Raw genomic sequence first — 19,570 nt, 5'->3', positions numbered from 1 at the left:
AAAAGAGAATGGATTAAAAAAAAAAATATATATATATATATATAATTTGACACAAAACCCCAAAAATGGGCAAGACAAAAGTATTGACACTAGGGCTGCAGCTATCGAATATTTTAGTAATCGAGTAATCGACTGAAAATTCTATCGAGTAATCGGATAAAACATTTTTTAAGGTAAAGAGCAATTATAAATATACATGAGAAAAAAAAACACACTTAATCCAATATTGAACCGTTTTCAGTCAATCAATGTCTTTATTTTCGATGTACATTGTTGAAAACAGCCAACAATTGCATCTAAGATGTGACTAGGAAAAAAAATTCACTGCTGTCACTCAAAAAATGTCGAGATCTTATTAAAAAAAAAACATATTTCTTACCTAAAACTGTAATTACGCTTGATAACACACGTCACTTGAAAGCTACGTGTTTTTCCCACGTGTTTCAATTTAATTTCCATTTGTGTCAAACAATTTTTAAGTTCTAGTTAAGTTTTAAGTTACCGTAATTTCCCGAATATAACGCGATTATAACGCGCACCCTAATTTTAGAAGAAAACAGAGCTTGTGTACAGATACAGAGATGTCATTTTACTGACAGGTGAAACACAGCACAAGCATAGCACATTGGTAGTTCAAAACATTACCGTAAACTGACAATATTTACGGTAATAATATGATTTGACAACTTCTCCAACTTACCAGAATCTAGGAGAAAACAAAACAGATGTGACTTTTCTTTTAAAGGCTGCTGTATAACTTGCTCGTTTCCTCATGATGAATAAATGTTTCTTCCATGGATTGATACGGTAAAATGAAAGTGAGAACGTAAGTCGGAAATCCGTGAGAGCTCATAGCTGTCAACACGACAGTAACAAAAGGAACTATTGTTATTTGGGTTTGAGTTTTCCGAGGGACCGATATAGTTGACGGACACAGGAAGTGTGTGTCTTTACATTTGTTATGGTCCGAATTGCGGAGCTGCAATAAACGTCGACTCAAATGAGTTCAAGAAACTAAATTCTGTGCTTTATGAAGAGTGAAAAAAGCAGAATTTAACACAGACGAAATCATTCGGCCGATTAGAGTGAAGTATTACCGAAACAAAACGGTGACGTCACGTCGGCAACGGGTCGCCGCATACGTTTCTTCAACACAACGTGGCCGTGTCAATGAAAAAAAATCGGTTTATATATGTATGTAATACATATATATTTCTGTCTCCATCCATGTACCCGTTTATAATGCGCACCATGAGTTTACAAGTTGATTTGGGGGAAAAAAAGTCCGCGTTATATTCGGGAAATTACGGTAGTCTAAACTGTAAGTACTGATAGGATTTTGAGTTTTTGCAGTGTTCAAAATAAATGTATGATACCTGCTGTATTGGAGCACATTAGGGATCAGTGCTACTTGGTGTTTTGTTCAGCAATGACTACTGAGCTAAAACTGACAGTTAGCTTTATTATGTTTTAATTTTACACCCTCATCACTCAACAGCGCTGTGTTTTTACAGATTAAATAAAGCCTGTATGTAAGACACGTTAGCCACACATTGACAGTGGTCATAATCAATAGAAACCTAGCCCTCCGAAGGGCTAACGTTCCGTGAGCGAGTGACAGTAACGTTATATTTATTAGCGACGAGATGTCTACTGCTTAAAGATGGCGGCTGTTTACTAACGCTGCCCAGACGCGGCCGAGTCTGTCATTATGCATCTAGTCCTAAATGCATGCAATATCTATGAGACGCATCGGACACAACCTGCTACCAAACTAGCATCATGCGGGCGTAGTTTTTAGCAACGTCGGCGTAGTTTGTAGCGGCTGTCGGCTGCGGTAAGTTTTTTTTATTTTATTTTTTATTGCTTCTTCCTCTACGCACGTGACGTCAGTGCGGTGTACGCATGTGATGTCAGCGCGTTCAAAGTAGTCCTAGCAAAACGTGATGCTTAGAGCTGGCAAAATTAAACGATTCCTCGAGGTGAATAAAATTACTCGGATCAGTTTTTAAACTCCAGTTACTCGAGTCGCTCGAGTATTCGTTTCAGCTCTACTTGACACCCTTTGAAAAATTATGTGATGCTTCTCTAATTTGTGTAATTAACCCGTTACTTTCCTATGGCACATAATAGGTGGTGGCAATAACTAAATCACACTTTCAGCCAGTTAAAATGGATTAAAGTTGACCCAACCTCTGTCCTGTGCCCGTGTGCGTACCACATTGAGCATGGAGAAAAGAAAGAAGACCAAAGAACTGTCTAAGGACTTGAGAAGCAAAATTGTGAAGAAGCATGGGCAATCTCATGGCTACAAGTCCATCTCCAAAGACCTGAATGTTCCTGTGTCTACCTTGCGCAGTGTCTTCAATAAGTGTAAAGCCCATGGCACTGTGGCTAACCTTCCGAGATGTGGACGGAATCCAAAAAAGTTCAAGCTTTCCTGCAGTCAGAGGGTACAACAGTGTCAACCCGTATTATCCGTCTGACTGAAAAGGGACTCTACCCAGGAAGACCCCACTTCTGACCCAGAGACATAAAAAAGTCAGGCTTGAGTTTGACAAAACTTACCTGAGAAAGCCAAAAACGTTTTGGAAGAATGTTCTCTGGTCAGATGAGACAAAAGTAGAGCTTTTTGGGAAAAGGCATCAACATAGAGTTTACAGGGAAAAAAACGAGGCCTTCAAAGAAAAGAACCTGTCTCCACAGTCAAACATGGCAGAGGTTCCCTGATGTTTTGAGGTTGCTTTGCTACCTCTGGCACTGGACTGCTTGACCGTGTGTATGGTATTATGAAGTCTGACGACTACCAACATATTTTGCAGCATAATGTAGGGCCCAGTGTGAGAAAGCTGGGTCTCCCCCAGAGGTCACGGGTCTTCCAGAAGGACAATGACCCAAAACACAATTCAAAAGCAGGAGAAAATGTTTTGAAAAAAAGCACTGGAGACTTCTAAAGTGGCCAGCAATGAGTCCAGACCTGAATCCCATAGACCACCTGTGGAGAGATCTGAAAATGGCAGTTTGGAGAAGGCACCCTTCAAATCTCAAGGACCTGGAGCAGTTGGCCAAAGAAGAATGGTCTAAAATTCCAGCAGAGCGTTGTAAGAAACTCTTTGATGGATACTGGAAGCGGTTGTTCGCTGTTTTTGTGCTACCAAGTATTAGGCTATGGGTGCCAATACTTTTGTCAGGTCCATTTTTGGAGTTTTGTGTAAAATTTCAATGATTGAATTTCATTTATCATTCTCTTTTGAGTTTTTTCATTGCAAGCAAAATAATTGAAGACATTACTACCAAAGCATTTGTAGTTGCAATCATTTTTTGGGGAGAATTGAGCATTATCTGACAGAATTGCAAGTGTGCCAATACTTCTGGCTACCCGTGTAGTAGATTTACAGTAGTTATGTTACCTATTTGAAAGATTTTGATGACTAAAAAGCTTCAAATTTGTCATGGAATTCCTCAGGGCATGATTTTGGGCCCACTACCATTCTATCTAGCTATTAACTCATTGGCTGCCATTGACGTCGAGAGACGCTGCCAGCTTTTCGCAGTCAAAACGGAATGGACGTCTATCGCCGTCAATGGCAGTCAGTGATTTATGAGCGGTCATCTATGCAGGAGCACTGCAGCGCAGGTGAGTAATGAAAGACTTCAGTCAGGATTATTCCCAAAAACATCAGTCAACTCAGCGTGCTAAAAACAAAGCGCTCTTTCACACACATGCAGCCTGTTTACACGAGACCTGAGAGGAGGAGAGGAAAAACAAGCAGCATGATTTTTACCTCATAGGCTTCGCCGGTGAACTCGCTGCCGCAGAACTCGCATTTGACTTTGCGCTTGGGGCAGTCGTGCTGCAGGTGGTCGGGGAGGTCGCGGCGCGTCAGCTTGACCGAGCAGCGGTTCGGGCAGGGTATCACGTTGAAGGCGCAGGTAGAGAAGTGACCCTAATGGAGAAAAAGTGTGAGTGATATAGGCTAGGTTCATACTGCACGTCTTAATGCACAATTCCGATTTTTTTCATATCAGTTTTTTTAGCGTGCCCGTTCAGACAGCCTATGTCCATTGAGCCCGTTCAAGTATTACGTATGTGCACAAATTCGCAGTCCGACACACGCTGAGCAAACTTACCCGCATGCACAAAAGCATCAAAACAAATGACTACACATGCTGGATGTACGTCATTCCAGGGTGATAGTTTGATTTCCAAAATGAGGACACAAATACCAGTAAGGGTGTAACGGTACATGTATTTGTATTGAACCTTTTCGGTACGTGGTGCTCGGTTCGGAACGGAGGCGTACCGAACGAGTTTCTGACGTAATGTAACCCTTACTTTTCGAGGCTGTGAGTTGATCGGGTTACAGTTTCTTTGTGTAGATTATATTTACTCCGTCTTCTCTACTATAATGAGGACCAACACGGTAGGACAGTATAACCCAGAAACGTCAACGGCGCGACAACGTGGCCGCTGCGAAAACGCAGTGAAACGCGGGCGTTAAAGTCAATCAGCCAATGCACACCAGTCGCAGTGCAGCCACGTGTTAGACGTGTCCCAGAAGCGTCTCAACACGACGCACGCGAAAAGAACGACAGAGTTAATCATTTGACGCGACCCTTCTGCGTCAATACTACTACCGGTAGCCAGGATCGGGCAGACCAGAAGTCACTCGTTAAGAAATACGGTAGAGCCGGTCGATTTTCAAACTAATATGCAATCGTAACCCACTTTATGAGTCCATCAGATCTCTTGAGTGTTAGATCGGGGCACAGTTGACTTGTCTTTGTTTGTGTATGATCATCACGAAGTTGGCGTTGTCTTTGTAGACGCTACAATACAGTGGGGAGAACAAGTATTTGATACTCTGCCGATTTTGCTGGTTTTCCCACTTGCAAAGCATAGTGAGGTCTGTAATTTGTATCATAGGTTCTCTTCAACTGTGAGGGACGGAATCTAATACAAAAAAAAAAACAGAAAATGACGTTGTATGATTTTAAAATAATAAATTTGCATTAAATTGCGTGAAATAAGTATTTGATACATCACAAAAATCGAACTTAATATTTGGTAGAGAAACCTTTGTTTGCTATTACAGATACCAAACGTTTCCTGTAGTCCTTGACAAGGTTTGCACAAACTGCAGCAGGGATTTTGGCCCACTCCTCCATGCAGATCTTCTCCAGAGCCTTCAGGTTTCGGGGCTGCTGCCGGGCAACACGGACTTTCAGCTCCCTCCATAGATTTTCTATTGGGTTCAGATCTGGTGACTGGCTAGGCCACTCCAGGACCTTAAGATGCTTCTTACGGAGCCACTCTTTAGTTGCCTTGGCCGTGTGCTTTGGGTCGTTCTCATGCTGGTAGACGCAGCCACGACCCATCTTCAGGGCTCTCACTGAAGGAAGGAGGTTGTCAGCCAAGATCTGGCGATACATAGCCCCATCCATCCTCCCCTCAATACGGTGCAGTCGTCCTGTACCCTTGGCAGAGAAGCAGCCCCAAAAAATGTTTCCTCCTCCATGTTTCACGGTTGGGATGGTGTTCTTGGGGTTGTTCTCATCCTTCTTTTTCCTCCAAAAACGACGAGCCAAGTTTAGACCAAAAAGTTCAATTTTGGTCTCATCCGACCACATGACCTTCTCCCATTGCTCCTCTGGATCATCCAAATGGTCAGTGGCAAACTTCAGACGTGTCTGGACATGCACTGGCTTCAGCAGTGGGACCTTGCGTGCGCTGTAGGATTTTAATCCGTGACAGCTTAATGTGTTTCAGATGGTTTTCTTCGAGACTGTGTTTCCAGCTCTCTTCAGGTCATTGACCAGGTCCTGCCGTGTAGTTCTGGGCTGATCCCTCACCTTCCTCATGAGTAGTGATGCCCCACGAGGTGAGATCTTGCATGGAGCCCCAGAACGAGGCAGATTGACCGTCAACTTGAACTTCTTCCATTTTCTAATAATCGCTCCAACAGTTGTTACCTTCTCACCAAGCTGCTTGCTTATTTTCCTGTAGCCCATCCCAGCCTTGTGCAGGTCTATTATTTTATCCCTGATGTACTTATACAGCTCTTTGGTCTTGGCCATTGTGGAAAGGTTGGAGTTTGTTTGTTTGAGCATGTGAACAGGTGTATTTTATACAGGTAACAAGTTCAAACAGGTGCAGTTACTTCCGGTAATGAGTGGAGAACAGGAGGGGTTCTTAAAAAAGAACTAAGAGCCAAAATATTTACTAGTTGGTAATGTATCAAATACTTATTTCATGCAGTTAAATACAAATTTATTACAAATTTATTATTTAAAAATTATAATTTTTGTATTAGATTCCGTCCCTCACAGTTGAAGAGAACTTATGATAAAAATTACAGACCTCTACATGGCTTGCAAGTGGGAAAACAAGCAAAATCGGCAGTGTATCAAATACTTGTTCTCCCCACTGTATGTGCTCGCCTGTATGCTCATTCAAAATTGTTGGAAACCTTTATTCATTTTTGGACTAAAACTTGAATTTCACAGACAAAAACAGTTTTGCGTATCGAAGTTTGTATGAGTTTTTGTCAACTAAAACTAGACGAAGACAATTTTTTTCCTATATAGAGAGATAAAAGGCAGCGCAATATGAGTAGAGTGAATTTTAGCAGCTTTTGGAGTCTTCTCTTCATTGGCTAAAGCCTTGCAATCCCTCTCTCTATGATTAGAAATATCATGGGAAGCAATGTGGGGAAGCAAGGTGGCAATTGATCTATGTCTTAACACCTTCAGTTATTTCCCAACGCAGAGCAGATATATCAATTGGTAGCACGACGCACAGTCATGGTTCCACTTCCCATCATGCATTTGGGATGGCCACAGTATCATTTACTGAGAGCTCAACAAATACACTAGATGGCAAGATTTAGTCACAATATACAAAGTCACAAGTCTTTCTATCCGTGGATCCCTCTCACGGAAAGAATGTTAATAATATAAATGCCATCTTGAGGATTTATTGTCATAATAAACAAATACAGTACTTATGTACTGTATGTTGAATGTATATATTCGTCCGAGTTTTATTCATTTTTTTCTTAATGCGTTGCCAAAATGTATATGATCGGGAAAAATTATCGGGAATGATTGTAATTGAATCGGGAGCAAAAAAAAAAGCAATCGGATTGGGAAATATCGGGATCGGCAGATACTCAAACTAAAACGATTGGGATCGGATTGGGAGCAAAAAAACATGATCGGAAAAACCCTAATGATAACTGTTCATTGACTGATTTTCGGGAGGAAAAACGCTTACGTCAAGCAAAAAACATTAAAATATATCACAAGATAACACGATTACCATTTTAACCCAACTGTGGCATTACTGGTCATACACAGTGAAGGACTAGAAATTTCTCTCCATATTGTCAAATTCTCACCTGCAGCTGCTTCATCTGTCCGGTCCAGCGACACCCTTCCTCGCTGTGGATGCAGCGGATGGGCAGCGCCAAGATCTGCTGCTCCAACTCCGGATCCGGGTAGATCTGCAAAATATAGGGCCTTTTGGTTCATTCACGTTGATGAACTTCAGGAGTTTGTTGGGCCTGACCCAGAAAGTGCCTCTCATGCTCTTTCTCATTTCTTCTGACATTTTTGTAACGTGAGTGCTTCGGATTGGACAAATGAGGACACAGTGTGACAAGACACTCAAGTGAGCGCACAGGCACTTCCCAGCATTTCGTCTCCAGGATTTACGGCTCAACTTGTCTCGGTGGGAAAGCACAACGGCGTCCTCCCTCCAAATGTCACGGCACGCTAAACAAAGAGAGGCTCACGTTTTTGACCGACTCGTGAGTGCGGACAGTACTGTCTAAACTCCGAAAAGATTAGAAAAGACTCTTTAATCGACCTATTGCTAAACCCCGCCCCAAAATCCGAAAACTCGGACACCAACCGTAGAGTTGTTAGGGGGGAGAACCTCTTGGTACCTCGCGATACAATGCTATTTGCGGTACAAACGATGATCTCACGATATGGCGATACGAAAAAACAAAAAAAAAAAAACATACAGTGCCCTCCATAATTATTGGCACCCCTGCAAAAGATGTGTTTTTTTAGCTTCTAATATATATTTTTTTAATTCAAATAATATGGGACCTTAATGGAAAAAAAGAAAAATCCAACCTTCAATACAAGTGCATTCATTCAGTGGGGAAAAAAATCCCACATAAAATTATTTGACATCAATTAATGTGTGTCACAATTATTAGCACCCCTGGTGTTAATATTTTATACAACCCCATTTTGCCAACAAAACAAAGTCTGGGGACTGAGATGGTCATGGGAGGAGCTTGAAAAAATACACACGGTCCCAGGCTTCAACTGGGACGGTGTGCTTTGGTCAGATGAGACCAAGATTGAGCTTTTTGGCAACAAACACTCTAAGTGGGTCTGGCGTGCCACGAAAGATGCGCATGCTGAAAAGCACCTCATACCCACTGTGAAGAATGGGGGTGGGTCAGTGATGCTGTGGGGCTGTTTTGCTTCCAAAGGCCCTGGGAACCTTGTTAGGGTGCATGGCATCATGAATGCTTTGAAATACCAGGACATTTTAAATCAAAATCTGTTGCCCTCTGCCCGAAAGCTGAAGATGGGTCGTCACTGGGTCTTTCAGTAAGACAATGACCCTAAACATATGGCCAGATCTACACAGAAATGGTTCACCAGACACAAAATCAAGCTCCTCCCATGGCCATCTCAGTCCCCAGACGTTGTTTTGTTGGCAAAAGGGGGTTGTACAAAGTACACATCTTTCTCAGGGGTGCCAATAATTATGGAGGGCACTGTATATAAGTCGCACCGGAGTATAAGTCGCATTTTGGGGGGAAATTTACTTGATAAAATCCAACACATAGAACAGATATGTCATTTTGAAAGGCAATTTATTATATAAATACAATAGAGAACAACATGCTGAATAAGTGTACAGTGCGTGTACAACAAAATGCGAATATACTATCTTCACCAGGACACTACGGCTCGGTCCTGGCTATACAGCGAGCTAAACTCCCAAATGGGAGGACATTTAATTTGCTGAATCAATTTCGTCCTCAATATCAAACAGGTTCGCATCAACGTAAATAAATGATAATTAGGTGCTATTACAGCAATGACACAAACGGTTAGCATGCGTTCGCTAGCATTAGCACATAGTTCAAACAACCACAAAACTGGCTCTAAGTGTCCGATCTCGGGTGGAAAACACACAACAACAACAGAAAAGATGATACACACAGGCGTTGCCTCTGTGGAGATATTTTACAAGCATAAACAATAAACGTAAGTTCGCAGCCGTGTCTCTCTCTCTCTCTCTCTCTCTCTCTCGGCGTCTTCTTCTGGCGTGTGAGCGCTCTTCTTCGCGTAAACAAGTGCGAGTGCGCAGCCACGTGGACGTGAAAGCGTCACAAACTAAAAGCATGCATTTCAATATAAAAAAGCCAATAATGCAATTGAACACACATTGCCAAAGGCAGAATGCGAACGTGGCCATAGCTATTAAGAGTTATTCAAATAACTATAGCGTAAAGAACATGCTAACAAGTTTACCAAACCATCAGTGTCACTCCAAAACAGCAAAATAACATGTGAAATTATATCATAATGTGTTAATAATGTCACACATAAGTCGCTCCTGAGTGTAAGTCGCACCCCAAGTGCCAAATTCCTAAAAACAGACCATTTTAAGCAGTGTAGAAACAAAATTAATAAATTCAATGAATCAAAGTAAAATAAACTATAACATAAAGAGGTCAAATTTACAGGAAATAAAATGATTAAAAACACATGGCGGAAAACACTCAGGTGACTTGAAGTTCTACTCTGAGAGTCAATTTTTCTTTGTTTGGATCAATTATTTATCATCTAACATATCTGAGGAAATGCGACAGTAACATAAAAAATACAATTAAGCGATAGTTATGAGGTAGATATCCGTAAATGTTTAAAATATGCAAGTGAATCATTTTTTAAAGTCGTTTTTTTCTTTTTCAACGAAATATTAGACATCAATTAATGATTCTAAGCTAAAAATGACAGACATTTTGAATAATACCTATAATTAACCACCAGGGTAATTTGCAAGAGAGTGGTAAGTAGCCAGACCTTCAGTAAACAGCGGGTGTAAAAAAAGGTGAAAAAGGTCCCAAATAAAGGGGACACCTTGACCATAGCTGGCGGCGGATTTGCCCACACCGCAAAGAATCTCGCCACCACCCCTAGCCCTTATTCGCGCACTAGTGTCAAAAGGGAAAGACGCTGACGACAAATAACGACGTCCACCTCCCCCAAGGAACAATCTGTGGCAAATTGTGCCTTTTGTGTTCAATGACAGCATTTTTTTGAAGCGAAATTAAAAACTGAGCATGTGAATATTTCCTACCTTGGCATAATCCAAAGGCAGCTGGTCTTCCGGACACTTGAAAACCCCTTCACTGCAACAAGAAGACATGAAAAAGGATATTAAAATATATATATATATTTTTTAAAAATAAATATGGATCACGAAAATCAACCTGTTAACCAGTTGAAATGAGCAAAACAGTTTCTGTTCCAGTTTTGGACTTCGTCCCAAGGACGTGATCACGCGCAAACGTTGCATTCTATAAAATATGAACTTTGAGCCAAGCACACAGTTCTTCTTTCATCTCCTCCTGGCCTTAAGCAGACACACGTGTGCGCCACAATTTTGCGCTTTAAATACCTCAAGTCACGTTAAGTGAGGCTTTTAGCATGAGGCTCAGCATAACAATGTGCGCCATTCAATAACCAACCTTTATTTTTCAGATTAAGTCATCAAACTTTTTTGCTTTTACAAAGCTTGCTAACGCCAAAGCAGGCTGCCCAAAAACTACAATGTTTGGTCATTTTGTGTTATCAGTCAGTTTAAATTAAGTTCTCCAAATTTAAAATCAATTAGATAAACAAAGTAGTAGATAGCAATACAATGGCAACTTTCCGGAGTCATTTTTTAAAAGATTTTTTGTGAATCTACAGATGATGGACATTCCTATAGAATAGTGCTGCAACAATAAATCGATCAACTCGAGTAATTACATTACAAAGAAGCTTCGAATCAAATTTTTGCAACTTCAAGTGTTTGTTTAACTCATTTGCTCCCAAAAACGTATAAATAAGTTCTATTTTTAATTGTTTCAGTGTCCCAAAAACGTATTTATACGTCTTTTACGTTTTTTTTTTTATTTTTTTTTAACAAGAGTCATCTCTAGGTTCTGTTGCACCTAAACTGCAATGCACGATGCTCAAAACTCATTTTAAGGCAATAAAATTGGCCACTGGAGGGCAGTAGCGCATTTTTTCAGGCCAAGAAAGGAAGTGAAGAAAAAAAGTCAGGAAACGGAAGTTGGAGGGATCTTGTGAACATGCGTGAGAATTTGAGAAAAATGTGGAGAACGATTGGAAAAAAAGGCAAACGACACTGGAGGAGTGTTTTGAAAAGAAAATGAAACCATCGTCAAAGAAGGATTTTTAAAAAATTTATCTTGATGAGACAGACGGTGACGGCTACAACATCGTCAGGTTCCACACGCGTTTTGTGAAGCTCACGTTGCGTTACTCCTGAGCCCGAGGTTGAAACCAACGATGAAGATGATGAAAAAAGTGAGACTCATTTTGATCCGGACTCATCAGATTACTGGGAGCCCCCTCATTCAACCTGGAGCAGCCGAGAGCCTTCTCCATTGTTATGTGCGCAAATAGTTCAACAGTTCAATAGTTTAGTTATGTTACTTTGCGATCAAAAGGTCTATTTGTCTTGTTGTTATTTTGTAGAACGAAAACATTATTCAAATGTTTGGGATTTCACAAAAGTGAAAAATAGGTGTGTTAAAGTCAAAGTTATGTTTGAAATGTATGCTTTTACAAAAAGCTCAATTTCTCTGTTTTTTTCATCAGAAATTGGAAGATTGCTCAAACTGAGCTATTTTTTAATGCTGATTTCTAAAGAATGGAAAAAGATATGAACTAAAAAAAATGTCTGCTGAAAGAAGAGAGTCTAATCTTTCTTTTGGTAGGTTCCATGTTTATATAGAAATAGAACAGAATTTGGGGTCTTGCAAAATCAGTCAAAATCCAGTAAAACGGCCGGGAGCGAAGGGCCTTGGAAAATGGCTGGGAGTGAATGAGTTAATTTGAGTAGCGTTGTAATGGTTTGTTTAGAAAGTGTCTGCATTTAGTTTTATTAATTTGGTGATTTGGGTGGATACACTGCCCTCTGGTGGCTGGCAACAGTGACTTAACTCGGGTAAGTTTTTGTTTGAGCTAACATGTTTTTTTTAATGCATTTGTTATTTAGCTTATGGGTATAGGCGCCTTTATTTTTTTTGGAGGGAATATGTGTTTGAATCATTTGTTAATAGCATTGTAGGAAAAAACATTAATATTTTATAGCATTTAAGCTAGCGGACTTTTGCTATGCAAGTTAGCCAATTGTTCTTTTGTTGTAGTTAGTTCCTCTTTTTTTTTTTTTTTTTTTTAAACCGTTTGAGACTAAGCTCACTTACTTCATTTTTAAATCAAAGTGCAACTCTGCATAGTTTGAAGAAACATTCAGGAATTTTATTTAGTATTCGCATTTAATGCTCTTTTGAAAGTGCAATCTTAGCAAGCCTTTGTTTTGCAGCGTTTTGCAGCTCCTAAAGTTTATTCTGCAATGCATTTAATGTTCCTAATCAGATTACTCGAACTAACAAATTGATTGATGAATCGACTATTAAAATAATCGATAGCTGAAGCCCTACTATAGAATTACGTTTTCCTAGGTGAAACTGTATCAGTGTATCATTCGTTCATTCCGTATGTTTTCGAATCCAAAATGAGAAAACGGATAAGGACTGGTTATTTCATTTCCCGTTTTCATATGGTATTTTTGTTTTATTTGTTTTTTTTGTTTTGTATCATTTTAAATGCGTGTCAGTCAGTCTCTACTGTTTCTTTTTGATTCCATTGATGAGTGAATCGAGCAGCCCGATAGCTAACAGTTATTATTATTTAACCTTTTTGTCAAAGATGGCTACATATGGTGGCTCTATTTCTGTGAACATGTTTCAAGATCCACACGGTTTAGGATTAGCCTCACTGAAAAAAAAACAACAACTTCTGGTTCACAACACATTGAAAATGATACAAACCTAAAACGAATACAACAAAAATACCATGATAATTTCATTCTGTCATATTTTATTTTTAACTTCAAAACAAAATCAAAACAGCCAAAAATAGGCTGTTATTTTCTACTTGAAAATGAGAAATGAAATAAGCCGTTGTCCGTTTTCCGATTTTGGATTCTAAAACGGATATAAAAGGAACGAATGATACTCTGATTAAACTCGCCTCAGGGTCTGACCAAAAATTATCGAAATATATTCTAATTACAATTTAAATATAAATGGAAGACTCACATGATATTATCAGTAGGGTTGTTCCGATCATGTTTTTTTGCTCCCGATCCGATCCCGATCGTTTTAGTTTGAGTATCTGCCGATCCCGATAATTTTTCCCGATCATATACATTTTGGCAATGCATTAAGAAAAAAATGAATAAAACTCCGACAAATATATACATTCAACATACAGTACATAAGTACTGTATTTGTTTATTATGACAATAAATCCTCAAGATGGCATTTACATTATTAACATTCTTTCTGTGAGAGGGATCCACGGATAGAAAGACTTGTGACTTTGCATATTGTGACTAAATATTGCCATCTAGTGTATTTGTTGAGCTTTCAGTAAATGATACTGTAGCCATGCCCAAATGCATGATGGGAAGTGGAACCATGACTGTGCGTAGTGCTACCAATTGATATATCTTCTCTGTGTTGGGAAATAACATAAGGTGTTAAGAAAAAGATCAAATACTACCTTGCTTCCCCACATTGCTTCCCATGATATTTCTAATCGTAGGGAGAGGAATTGTAAGGCTTCAGCCAATTACAAAAAGGCTCCAAAGGCTGCCAAAATTCACACTACTCCTATATAGGTAAAATGGCGCCAATACAGATTGAGTGTGACAATGCGTGAGTGGGTCGTGCAACGCATGCATTAATTGCGTTAAATATTTTAACGTGATACATTTTTTAAAAAAATAATTACCGCCGTTATCGGAATAAATTTGATAATCCTACCTTAAGCCTAAACTAAAGACTCTGGATGAATGTAACATATTATGTCTGTAACGTTAAATACAATTAGAAAACGATTTATTTTTAAAAAATATATAAAAAAAGGCATGGCCGATATCTTTTGCCGATTCCGATACTTTGAAAATGACGTGATCGGACCTGATCGATCGGGACGCCGATCAATCGGGACATCTCTAATTATCAGGCATTGCTTATTGAGAATTTTTTTGTTGGTCTACCCATGACACACATTCCAAGCAAGTTTCATGTTCCTAGATGAAAATGGTTTCTGGGGCTGACTTTCCCAAGTTAAACAAACAAACCAACAAAAATTACTGAGCTGAGTTAATCAAATTTTTGTTTTATTGTGAGTCATCAAATGAAATGACCTAACTTAATTTCCTGGCAAAGCAGTGTCACATGTTAGCCTTACAAGTATGACAGAATTTCCTGATTCACTGATTCATCATGTCGTACTGTCTTGCAAATCTCAACTGTCCAGCCACTTCCTCGTTCATCTGATGTTAAAGCCAATCAGGAGAAAGAGGCAGGAGCTGCAGACGTGACCAGGAAGCAACTATCTGCTCAAATACAAGAGCAGAATGCAAAGCAGTTTTCGTAGATAGGTCAATTTCTCAAGTTTTGGCAGAAAAACACTTCATTTTCTCATTCAAAGCGGAGCAAAGAATTTCACTAAAAGCGTTTTTGTTTTTATTCCGTGAGTGTGATGAGAAGAGTCATTGGTCAGTCAGGAGCTATATATTTTTTTAAGGTTCCTCCCATAAAACAGCTCACGATTGGATCAGTCCCACATTCGTATGTAGAGTATACAGTGAGGAGCAGAAGTATTTGCACCCCATGTGATTTTGCAAGTTCACCCACTTAGAAACTAGGTAAAGGTCTGAAATTTCAATCAAAAATGCACTTAGAAGCCTTTGTTTGCAATTACAGAGGTCAGACGCTTTCTGTAGTTCTTCACCAGATTTTCACACATGGAAACAGGGATTTTGGCCCATTCTTCCGCACAAATCTTCTGTAGATATGTCAGGGCTTTCGTTGAAAAACAAGAATTTTCAGCTCCATCCAAATATTTTCTATTGGATTGAGCTCTGGAGACTGGCTAAACCACTCCCGAACTTTGATATGCTTTTTATGCAGCCACTTCTTGGTCAGCTTGGCTGTGTGCTTCGGACCATTGTCATGTTGGAAGATCCAGCCACAACTCATCATCAAGTCTCTGACTGAGGTCAGGAGGTTGCGGCTCAAAATCTGACGATAAATTTCACTATTCATCCGCTGCTTTATACAGTAAAGTTTTCCTGTCCCCTTGGCTGACAAACAGCCACAAAGCATGAGCTTTCCACCCCCATACTTCACAGTGGGGATGGTGTTCTTGGGATTATACACATCATTCAGTTTGTAGAGGTGTGCAAAATTTCCGATTCTTAGATTGTTCGCGATTCGGCTGTGGAAGATTCGAGAACGATTCACAAACATCCAAATTCCGATTATTGAAATATGCGAAGTAAAGCGGAAGTACACAACACTCAGTGCGCCGCGCGGTCTTCGGGACGGAACGGAGCGAGAGTAGCTAAACATCATGCTTCCCATTACCCGGCCCCTCGGGTAATGCTAATGCTCAACTCACGGCTCTAGCTCAACTCATGTAACGAGATAAAAAACACAACAACATACCTGACTGCTGCCGAAAAGCTGTACATCCATATGATGTTACGGTGGATATCATTTATATAGGACTAGATGCATTATAGATCCGGTATTGTTAGCAGCAGCTCTACAAAAAGCTAGATGCGGGCGTTATAAACGGCCGCCATCTTAAAGCAGTACACTTCCCTGCAAGGCTGTTGTAGCGAACCTTCCAAGCAAACCTAATTAACTTTTTATCTAAAATACTCCTAAATCGGTAAAATATTGACTTGAATCTATCTTTAAAATAGTTTTAAAACTTTCACATGTCGAAAGTAGACAAAAGGGAAATTATGGAATAACGGGAGCAATTTTAACAAATTTAACGGTTGATTCACAACATTAAATTAATTGAATGTAGTTTAAAGCTGCTGATACAGAATGGGGACTGGAGTTTTTTATTTAATGTTATTTTTGTATATTTGTTTACTGCTATATGTTAACTTGATACTGAAATAGTAGTGTGGTTTAGCCTGAGAGTATTTTTGAACAATTTTGGAAGTAATGTACAAAACATTAAAAAAAAGAGAAAAAAAAAAGGAGGAGGGTGCATCAATAATCGTTTTATAATCGAATCGGAGCCTCTGAATCGTAATCGAATCGTTAGGTGCCCAAAGATTCCCAGCTCTATCAGTTTGCACCAAAAAGTTCTACTTTGTTCTCATCTGACCACATGACTTTCTCCCATGACCCCTCTGCGTCAGAGACAGATGGTCACTGGCAAACTTCAGAAGGGCCTTCACATGTACAGAGGGGCAAATAAGTATTTAGTCAACCACCTATTGAGCAAGTTCTCCTACTTGAAAAGATTAGAGAGGCCTGTAAACATCAACATGGGTAAACCTCAACCAAGAGAGACAGAATGTGGAAAAAAAAAAAAAAACAGAAAATCACATTGTTTGATTTTTAAAGAATTTATTTCCAAATTAGAGTGGAAAATAAGTGTTTGGTCAACTACAAACAAGCAAGATTTCTGGCTGTCAAAGAGGTCTTCTAACTTCTTCTAAGGAGTTATAACGAGGTCTAACGAGGCTCCACTTGTTACCTGTATTAATGGCACCTGTTTTAACTCATTATCGGTATAATAGACACCTGTCCACAATATACAACATATATCAGTCAGTCACACTCCAAACTACACTATGGCTAAGACTAAAGAGCTGTCGGAGGGCACCAGAGACAAAATTGTAGACCTGCACCAAGCTGGGAAGACTGAATCTGCAATAGGTAAAACACTTGGTGTGAAGAAATCAACTGTGAGAGCAATTATTAAAAAATGGAAGACATACTGATAATCTCCCTCGATCTGGGGCTCCCGTGGCGTCAAAATACTAACAAGAACGGTGAGCAAAAATCCCAGAACCACACGGGGGGACCTAGTGAATGACCTACAGAGAGCTGGGACCTCAGTAACAAAGGCTACTATCAGTAACACAATGCGCCGTACCACGCATTCACAGTCATTCTGTCCGATTTTCAGGGAATTTACAGGTCATTTCCTGTTGAGTTTGAGTCACTGCCTATTTATTTGGGTATTCCCAAGTCACTTCCTGTTCTGTAACTCAAACAGGAAGTGACCCATAAAATACCCCAAAATCAACAGGAAGTACCTGAAAATCAACAGGTCAATGACCTTAAATAGCCCAAAATTACCTCATTGCCTGGCTTTGGCTGCTACTGATGGCCATAGACGTTAAATCCGTTTGAAGTGGGAGGATGGCAGCGAATGATCATTCGTTGCCATCCTCCCACTTCAAACGGATTGGACGTCTACTAGTGATAAACTCATTCCAATTATCAGCAGAAGCTTGTTTTTCTGTTCATTAGTTGTTTGTAGAATATTCTAGAATGATTTCCTGACAAATGTATCGATAATCGTTGTATCGCCATATCGTCAGACCATCGTTATCGTGAGCTTTGTATCGCGAATCGTATTGTATCGTATCGTGAGGTACCAAGAGGTTCCCACTCCTATGTAGTAGTATACATGATTTAAATTGGGTAGAAATCGAAAACACATATTTGCTGCCAGTTGGCGGATAGTGAGTCAAAGGACACTTCAAGACAACCGAAGTGACCAATAAATGTCTATTCCAACCAAAACGGCAGTCTTCCTACATGTTTTTTTTTTTCACATGACTCGACAACTCAAAAGGATCTTGACAACATTTTAGCACTCGTCTACTGATGCTTTTATATCAACAGAAGCTGAAGCTGTGGCATCACCTGACTAGAGTTGTGTGTATTTCAACACAGCTGCTGTGAAACCAGTGTGTGTGAGAGAATAAGAGAAGAAGGGGGAAGGGAGGGTAATGCACGACGAGACGGCAGTAATTCTCCTCCATTAAGGTCACTGTGTCAGCAGGGAGCCCTGAAACCAATTAATGAGCCACAAAGGGCTATAAAACAGGGTCAATCGATTAGAGGGCTAGGAGAGTCAGCTCAGCACTGTGAAGTTATTTACTCTTGGAGTCATTCATGCGCTACTACTGTATCCTGAAGAGCTGATGATGAAGCCTCTAGTTCCTGCTGGCTTGTGATTGTAAATAGCTGACTTTTTTTTAGGTCACCGCTTGTTTTTTTTGTAAAGCTAATAAACTTTGCTACTCATTAACGCAAATATAATTCTGCCTTTTCCAAAATAACTGACCTGATGAGAATATGTTCCTTGTTGAGGGAACCTTGGAAATGGCCAAAGTGATTACTCAAGATTGTAGCGATAATCGTGGACTTCAGCAGAAACCCTTCACCGGAGCTGGCCCCACACTGTCCAACAAACCCATGTCAACAGTCAATAACTTCAAGTTCCTGGGAACGACAGTCTCTCAGGACCTGACATCAACTCTACCCTCAAAAGGCCCAGAAGAGGATGTACGTCCTGCGTTTGTTGAGGAAGCACAATTTGCCATGGGATATGTTGATGCACTTCTACAGAGCAGCCATTTTCTGAATTTGTTGGCATGAAGACAAAAACAAATGTCAGAATGGCAGAAAAAAGACTTCTGGGATGTTTTTACAGGGACATTTTTGAAGGTCTAATTATGACATGCCTACAAAATATTATGTTGCTAAGGTTAATAGGCTCTGGGGCTTGAGTACTCTAAATTTCTTAGCAAATGTACAAAATCTCTAGGGCGATTTTTTTTTCTTTTGAAGTTCACCATAAAATGTCAAAATGGCTGAAGTATAGAGTATTTAAGGCATGGCTTCTAGAGTTTTTTTTAGGTCTACTCAAGATACTCACGATCAGGGTAGAGACGCCAAAAATTTTACTCAAGTAAGTGTAGTGTTACTTCAAAATAAAATTACTCAAGTAAAAGTCCAAAAATGTACTCAAGTAAAAAAGTATTTGGCGAAAAGAATACTCAAGTAATGAGTAACATTGTAACTGCTTATATACAGTGGGGCAAATAAGTATTTAGCCAACCACCAATTGTGCAAGTTCTCCTACTTGAAAAGATTAGAGAGGCCTGTAATTGTCAACATGGGTAAACCTCAACCATGCGAGACAGAATGTGGAAAAAAAAAAAGCAGAAAATAACATTGTTTGAATTTTAAAGAATTTATTTCCAAATTAGTGTTTAAAATAGGTATTTAGTCACCTACAAACAAGCAAGATTTGTGGCTGTCAAAGAGGTCTAACTTCTTCTAACGAGGTCTAACGAGGCCCCACTCGTTACCTGTATTAATGGCACCTGTTT

General features: G+C 39.8%; 1 protein-coding gene across 2 annotated transcripts in view; it reads right to left on the bottom strand.

The window, feature by feature from the left end:
• Positions 1–19,570, bottom strand: part of LOC130911163 (TNF receptor-associated factor 4-like) — a 73,883-nt gene that overhangs the window by 17,483 nt on the left and 36,830 nt on the right. For both annotated transcript variants that reach the window (XM_057828940.1, XM_057828942.1), the window contains exons 2-4: positions 10,400–10,451; positions 7,401–7,505; positions 3,786–3,947 (exon numbers count right to left, since the gene is read on the bottom strand). In XM_057828940.1, the coding sequence (XP_057684923.1) occupies positions 3,786–3,947; positions 7,401–7,505; positions 10,400–10,451 (319 nt within the window). The remainder of the gene's footprint in view (positions 1–3,785; positions 3,948–7,400; positions 7,506–10,399; positions 10,452–19,570) is intronic.

This window comes from Corythoichthys intestinalis, unplaced genomic scaffold (assembly GCF_030265065.1).
Source record: "Corythoichthys intestinalis isolate RoL2023-P3 unplaced genomic scaffold, ASM3026506v1 HiC_scaffold_23, whole genome shotgun sequence".
Taxonomy (NCBI): Eukaryota; Metazoa; Chordata; class Actinopteri; order Syngnathiformes; family Syngnathidae; genus Corythoichthys; species Corythoichthys intestinalis.
This window is presented reverse-complemented; position numbering and strand designations above follow the sequence as displayed.